Here is a 7,536-nt window from a genome sequence, read left to right on the forward strand (position 1 = left end):
AACTCCCAGGCCACGAGCCTTTGTGAGAAAACGGTCGCAGCCTTCTTTCTCCAGCCGCCGTCTCTATCGCCTGGGTTCCAAACCTCTTTGAGAAGGGAAGCGCTCATTGTGCGACCCCGGCTGTATCCAAATCTGGGGCCCGGGAAGAACTGGAATCCGGCCGCCAGCCTATCCGGATTCCCTAAGAGACTCTGCCCGAGATCCAGGGATCCTGAGCACTGGCGAGGCGACCCGTCGCGCCCGCGCGCCCAAAACCGGACTGGGAAGGAGGTGGGGTAACCCGGTGCGCAGGGGGCACCGCTCCCCGCGGGGTTTTAAGCCGCGCGCCACTCCCGTCGACGGGGCCTTTCCCGCGTCACGGAGAGTCTTCCGGCTCCACACCCGCGAAGGTCGGACACCAGTCGGACTGAAGTCTAGCTGGCACCGCGGGCCGGAACGGGAAATCAAGACCTTTTCAATCCGGCCGCCGGAGGAGCGGGACGGGGTTCCGTGCTGTTTTCTTAGAAAATAACATTTATTTCTAGCTCATGTCTATGCGAAGGAAAGCACAAAGTGAGCCATTCTCTGCAGCAGCGTTTCCCGCTGCCGTCCCTTCGGGCCGGGCGTTTGGCGAGTCCCGGGAGGCGGGGATGGGCTCTCGGGCAGGCGGTTCTGGTCAGTCACTCGCCGCTCTGTTCCTGCTTCAGTGCGCACCTTGACCGCATCTTAGGGAGAGACCGGCCGCAGGCAAGAGGGGCGGGTGGGCAGGATTTGTCCCGAGTTTACAATATATTTAATCTATAAAATCTGATAAGTACAATGCGCGCATAGTCTACTTTTTTCCATTTTGTCCTTTTTTTGCTTGTTTTTGAATATTTTTCACGTTAATACCGAGGTCACCTACAGATTACAATTAATAACTTAGAATTCCATTTTATAACATTATACACTGGCTTGTATATATATATATATGTATAGATTATATATAGATTTATACATATATAAAAACTCACACTGCACCAAGGAAACCCATGCTTATTGGCATAAGCAACAAAGAGAGCGACAAATACCGCAACGAGGAAAGTGCACCTTAGAACTTGTTTCCTTTTCTTTTTTACAATTGATATCGAGATATATATATATATGTGTGTCCCAAAGACTCGACTCAGTGCCAGGAGAATTATACATCCTAAATTTATATTTGTTAGAGCGAATATTTTTTTTTAAAAAATTTTTAATAAGGAGAGGGAGACACAGAAGACAGACTCGCGGACTATCCTGCCATCCACTGAAGAGCGGGAGGGTGGGATGAGCGCAGCTAAGGAGAGGCAGGAGCGTGTGCAGCGGCCGCAGCCTCTGAATTCTCAAGAATTCCCGGCCTTTTGAAGGGCTGGAGGAGCCTTGAGGAGGTGGTCAGAAGATGAGGATCAAGAACACGCACCCGCTCTGAGAACACCTGCATCTGTGGTTGCTCCCGCTTCGCTCAGCTCTCCACCCACCTTCCAAAACAAAACCGAAAATCCCCTTTGAGCGAGAGGACCCCAGCTGGGGCGCAGAGAGCGCACCGGGGGAAGAGGGAGTGGAGGCCCGCGGGATCAAAGCTGGGGTCCTCGTTCGGGGGCGGCCCGGCTGCCGGGCCCCTGGCCCTACTGCTTCTCGGGGGCGCCATTGACCATAGGCCCGTACAGACCGCCGCCGTAGGTGGGCTCCTTGTGCACCGCAGCCGCGGCGGCTGAGCGGTCGCGCATGAGGTCGCTGAAGGCGTAGTCCATGGGCGGGCGGAAGCCGAGTGTGGGGACCAGGCCAGCGGTCGAGTAGGGAGCCATGAAGGCCAGGCCACGACTGTGCGCCGCTGCCGCCGAATAGGCCAGGCGCAGTGGGCTGAGGCCCAGCGGCGCGCCCAGCGGGTAGGCGCCCGCTTCGGCGCCGAAGTGACTGGCGTTGGGCTGCAGTGGTGAGAATGCGGAGCGGCTGCTCAGCGAGCCCAGCGCCCCAGGCGCCATGGCACCGGCCAGCAAAGGTCTGTGGTGCGGAGGAGCGGCCGGGCCTGCCTGCAGCGGCGCGGGCAGCCCGGGCCCCCCAGCTGCCCCGGCGTCGACGCGGCCCGGCCACGCGTCGTCCGCAGCTGCTACTGTACCCACTGTGGCCTTATCTGGGAGCACGGCGGGACCGAGGCCGGCCGCCAAGCCCCCGCGGTGGTGGTTCAGCACCTGCTCGATGGCCTGCACCACGTCGCCGCCGCAACCCTGCAACACCAGCTCCAGGACGCCTCGCCGGTGGCCCGGGAAGACGCGCGTCAAGATATCCAGCGGCGTCCGCTGCCGTGGACCCGGGCCCCCGCCCAACCCTGGAGCGGGAGCGGCCTCTGCCTCTTCTTTGTCGGCCTCGGAACCGGATTCGGAGCCCAGTGGGCTAGCGGAACCCGGGCTGTCCTCCTCGCCGCCGCCTCCCGGGCCTGCACTGCCCGGGCAGCTCCCACCTGCCTCCTTGGAGGCCCGGGCCAGGGGCGACCCCGAGAAGGACTCGCCGTCGCCGTTCTCCGAGCCCGAGCCCGGCCGCACCTCCGGAGAAGATGTCCCAGGACCCGAGTCCGCGCCGTCGGGTGATAAGGGTTTCCCGGGTGGCGGCTGCGGGCTGCCGGGGCGACCGGTCTGAAGCAGTGTCTTGGGGAACAGGTCAAACTTCTGTAACTTGGCCTCTAGGAGGGGAGAAAAGGGGATGTGAGGAGTGATTAGGGGCGGGGAGGTGATGGCACCCTCAGCACATCAGCCCTTTGGACCCCAGTTTCCTCTCTCTGAACCCGACAACCCTCATTCACTGGGCTCTGGCGCCCCCTCCTTTTTCCTCCAGTATTCCTTATTCTCTGAGCCCCTAAGTGCTCACTTCCCCTACCTCCAGGGCGCACTCTTTCTGTACCAGAACCCAACCACCTGTGCCCTGTAAATTCAATGTCCAGTTCCCCTCTTCCACATCTGCGTCCCAACACCTCCACCCTTATCCCTCCTTCCAAGCCGTACTCTGACCTGGAGAAGTGGCCTGACCCAGAGTTCAAGCGGGAGACAATATAACTTCCACCTATACACCTACTGTATAGGACCCCACTCCACACTCATCATTCCAAGAACGAACCCAGCCCTGGGTGCCCTCTGGCCCTGGGCAATATAGCTTGTTACGAAAGACACCTTGGGTATCTAAGAGATCCCAAGCCTTTCTTCAGGCAAAAATAGAGCCACTATAGCTAATCCACCCTTTCCAAAGTTAAAACCTTAGAAGTTCTTCACTTCAAAGATGAGGGCTGAGATGGCCCCCAGTGGCCCCAGCCTTAATTTCTTCCCTCCCCAGAAAAAGGCAAGAAATCTTGAAGAAGAGGGTGCAGCCAGATGGGAGTGTGGGGGAGAGGTTAGAAGAGTGGGGACCGAGAGAAGCGGGAGAGCCCTATTCTTGAGAAAACGGCGACAAGTGGGGAAAGAAGCTGGAAAGTAGGAGCAGGCACAGCATGCGGTTGTCCGGGAGCATTAGAAACTTGAGAAAAGGAATCACAAGGGGAAAAGGAAAGTGGGGTATCTAATACCTAGAGAAAGCGGTGCGGGGAGGGGGAGGAGGACAGGGAGAGGGCCGGATTTCTGAAGAGAGTTGGGAAGGCCAGAAGGAACCAGGGCAAGTGGAGAAGAGCATAACCAAGGTTAAAGGTTCCATGCTGGGGAAACCTAGCCAAGTGAGCAGGGAAGGCGGGATCTGGCTGCGTTTGGGTAGAAGAGATAAGATTGCAGCGTCTACATCTGGGCTCGCGGTGAGAGAAAGGAGTAAAGGGCAAATTCTTCAGAAAGAGGAGAGAGAGTTTATGTGTTTGTGCCCCCAAATCAGGGCCTGGATGCGCAGCGAACTCTTAGCGGTCGGGCGTTTGGAAAAGAGGATTCTACTCTCTCAGTACCGAGACAAGTCCCTGGGCCGCGTGCCCCCAGGCCCGGGCCCTGCTCCCTTTCCTCCCGACCAAGCCGCGCGCTCACCTGAGCTCCCCGCGCCCGCTGCGCCGCCTCCGGTCCCCGCGGGCGCTCCCGCTCCCGGCCCCCCGCCGTCGGCGGCGCACACGGAGCCGAAGACCTCGTAGGCAGGTCGCGGCGGGATAATGCCGTTGGCGGCCGCGAGCGCCAGGCCCTCGGCAGTGCCGTAGAGCAGCTGTAGCTCGCGCGCCTCGTTCTCCTCCTGCGCCTGTTGCCTGCGCAGCGCCACCTGCGCCGCCATGACGCGCTGGCGCTCGGCGATGAGCGTGCACTTGGCGCACAGGCAGTCCTTCCAGCGGCAATAGCGTTTGTGGCCCTTGAGCGCTGACACCACGCCGTGGTTGCGGCAGCGCGCGCACTTGGGGGTCCGCGGGTACTTCTCCGCAGCCCGCAACAACAGCGGCGGCGCTCTCAGCAAGCCGCCCGCCACGCTCACGGGTAGCGACGCGGCCGCCGCCGCCGCCGCCGCCACCGACGCCACAGATGCCACGGGCGGCCCCGTCGCTGTCGCCGCCGCCGTCGCTGCGCCGGGCACGCTAGGTAGCTCGGAGCGTAGCTCCATGGCAGGACCTGGCGTAGAAGACCGTGGGAAGAAGGAAGAGACTTGCCGGGAAGAGCGCACGATGCGCTAAGCTACAGCGTACCCTCCAGGAGATCAGGCTTAGGGAGGGAAAATTTTGGTCGCGGAAGTTTGGCTAGTGGTTGCCAAATTGCTGGAAGGAGGTACCTTCGGATCCCCCTCGTAAAGCTGAGCTCCCCCACCCTATTCCCACCAGAACTCTTCTTATATCTGATTTATGCGCTGGGTCTAAGATTTCGTTTGAATCAGTGGTTCAGCTGGAAAAAATAAAAACAAAACAAAAGACATATAAAGTTTGAAAAGTCACTGGTTCAGGTGTATATAACGAGAAGTTGAAAAGGATAATATTATCCCCCTAAAGTTTAGCTTAGTTGGGGCGACATGGGTAGGGCGAAATGTTTGATCGGGCTCGGATTAGAGAGAAAATTTTTGACCCAGCAGACTAGACACCAAGAGCAAAACAAAACAAGACAAAAAAAAAAAAAAAATGAGAAGAAGGGCTCAGTTTTGTGGAAAGGTGAAAAGGAGAGCGCTATCAAAGCACACAAGGCATAGAGTTCAGCGGGCTGGATCTGAACTTTTCATGCTGGAGGGAGCAGGAGAGTTAGAAAAATCAAGAACAGAAAAGAATAACATCTCAGTAGCAAAGTTAGGCCTTGGGGCCCCAGGGACCCGTGGAAATGTGGGGGCTACAAGTTTCATGGTGCGGGGCCTCCAGGGAGTGGGAGAGGAAAATGAGTGTGATGGGTTGACTAGGCTTGGAGAGTTAAAAAGAAATTTAAGCAGAGGAAACTTTGTTTGGATAGGCAGACACAGCCGGAAGATTAGCTTGTGGGGTGAGGAAAACAACAACAACAAAAAAACAGCTGATACAGATGTCTGGGTCCCAGGGTTCACGTGGGGGAGAGAGGTGTGCATGAGAAAAAAACAAAAACAAAAACACCCTGCAGGCAAAGATTGTGGGTGGGGGTGGAGTAAAACCTGCAGTCTGGAAGTAATCCGAGCCCGATCAAACATTTCGCCCTACCCATGTCGCCCCAACTAAGTAAAGCCCTGCAGTCTGGAAGAATAGTCGGGAAGCAAGAGGTATCTTGTGAAAAGTTAGGTATTACAGGAGGGAGATCCCTGACCCTCTCACACTGCTGTCTCTTCCCCTCCGGGTTTAGGGACAGAATCGTCAGACACGCCCTCCCTTATCCTGGGATCCCCGGGGAACCCTACTTGGGTACAGATTCTCTAGTTCTTGTGTCGGAATTGGGTTCCTGGAACTTGGATGGCCCAGGAGACAGCACCGAGGCAGGGGAGTCGCCTCTGGAACTGGCTGTGGAGTCTCACCTGCGCCGCGGCCCCAGAAGGCCCAAGCAGGCCCAGCCCCGAGCTTCCGCCCCGGTCTCCTCTAGGTCCCGGGGTCCCCGCCAAATCCCGGGACCGAGTCCTGGTGTCTCCGCCCCAGTATGCTAGATCCCTTCCCTTTTGAGCTGCCTCTTCCCTCAGGCCCCAGGGGCCGCGAAGTCCCTAGGGCCGGCGTGGCCCGGGCCTCGTCAACAGGGCCCGCAGGCCGGGCCGCCTCCCCTGCCCTCCCTGCGTCCCTCAACTACCTGCCTCGGGCTCGGGATCCTCCTCCTCCGCTGGCGCTTCACGCACCTCCCAGCTCCACTCGCGTTGCTGGCGCTCTTGGCCTCTTCCCCCTGCCCCCGGTCCCTTATCAGACCACGTCACCCTCCTTCAGTCACCATGTCCGAACTTCCGGACCCCCTCTGAACGCTGCGCAGTCCAACCCTTCCGTCGGAAATTCGAGCCAGGGGACCGGTTAGGGACCGGCTGGCTGGAGCCCGCGACCCGGCCCTTGCCGCGCGGCGTCCCCTCGCGGAGCGCGCGGGACGCTGCGCACAGCCGCGCCCCAGTTGCCCGGCGCTGCCAGACTCTCAATGAGCCGCTCGCCCGCTCTATTGTTGCTCCTTAGAGCTCCATTAGACAGAATTGGACAACAATGTGGCGTCTGCCATTGGCCAGGGGAGGCAGACAGCGCTCTGATTGGCCGGGCCCGCGCCCGGGGAGCCCCGCATTCTACAGTGTCCGAAAGATTCGAAACTCCAAAAGCTCCACTGAGTGCCTCCGGGAGGGGAGGGGCGCGCCAGGGAAGGAGTGGAGAAAAGTAGGCTAGGAGGAGCGTTGAAAATATCGTGACAAGTAGTTTCCGTGCGCCCGAGAGCGTGTGAATTGCGCCTAATTACCGTGTCCGGTGCGCCTCTACGTAGCCGTGTGTAACCCCTCGACTTCTGGGACTCGGGCTTGGCTGCGCCGTTCTCACTGGCCGGGGGCGCTTGGCAAGGCCGAGTTTCCCAAGTGGCCCTGGTGGCCGAGGGCGGGATAGGGGCAGGTGACAATTCAATTACCGCGGTTGGGGTGGGGGTGGAACAGAGACTCGGGGGTGGGGAAGGGAGAGGGCATAGGGCATAAATGCCAAGAGGATTTTTCCTGCTGCTTTCCGTTTTCGTTATGGTGTGCTCCCAAGTCCCGTGCGTTTGGGGTAGTTGGAGGCTGTTGATTTGGTTTTTTCCTCCTGCGGCCTTTAAAACAGAGGTCCTTCCTTTAAAAATTCCTGGTATGATAGGCATCAAGAAGGGTAAGTGTGGTTTATGAGGATTTTTGTTTTTAAAGAGGAGCCTGGAGAGAATTGAGATTGCGCTTCTTGTCGGAGCCCTCGGGGTGCCTTGCGCTCCGCATCTTTCCTCTCCCCGCCCCCTAGTTACGTCCCTTTGCCCCCTCTTGCTCTTTCCTCTCCTCACTTCTGCAGCACCTCGATTTCTTTTACGTGGTGGTGGGATTCTTTTTGTCAGTGTTATTTCGAATTACCAAAACGTTTAATTTTCTTTTTTAAACGAAAGTAAAACGTGGTCTCTCTTGTCTCCCCAGATCCTCTTGCTCGCAAGACGCGCATTCGTCTGTCGGTCCTTCCGGGCCTGAAACAGTGTC

General features: G+C 58.3%; 1 protein-coding gene across 1 annotated transcript; it reads right to left on the minus strand.

Moving 5' to 3' along the window:
• Positions 1-1,138: 1,138 nt before the first annotated feature.
• On the minus strand, positions 1,139-6,360 carry DMRTA2 (DMRT like family A2). The gene is made up of 3 exons (XM_059376568.1): positions 6,159-6,360; positions 3,987-4,817; positions 1,139-2,677 (listed from the first exon to the last, which is right to left on the minus strand). Exons 2-3 carry the CDS (start codon positions 4,540-4,542, stop codon positions 1,626-1,628), a joined length of 1,608 nt encoding a protein of 535 aa, XP_059232551.1. The 5' UTR covers positions 4,543-4,817; positions 6,159-6,360; the 3' UTR covers positions 1,139-1,625.
• Positions 6,361-7,536: the final 1,176 nt, after the last annotated feature.

Source organism: Mustela nigripes, chromosome 14 (genome assembly GCF_022355385.1).
Source record: "Mustela nigripes isolate SB6536 chromosome 14, MUSNIG.SB6536, whole genome shotgun sequence".
Taxonomy (NCBI): Eukaryota; Metazoa; Chordata; class Mammalia; order Carnivora; family Mustelidae; genus Mustela; species Mustela nigripes.

Bases quoted from the DNA above. Each gene is read 5' to 3' on its own strand.
- DMRTA2 (XM_059376568.1), bottom strand. From the start codon at position 4,542: ATGGAGCTACGCTCCGAGCTACCTAGCGTGCCCGGCGCAGCGACGGCG. The intron at 2,678-3,986 runs GTGAGCGCGCGG...CTCCCCTCCTAG, and splicing joins AGCGGGCGCGGGGAGCTCAG to AGGCCAAGTTACAGAAGTTT.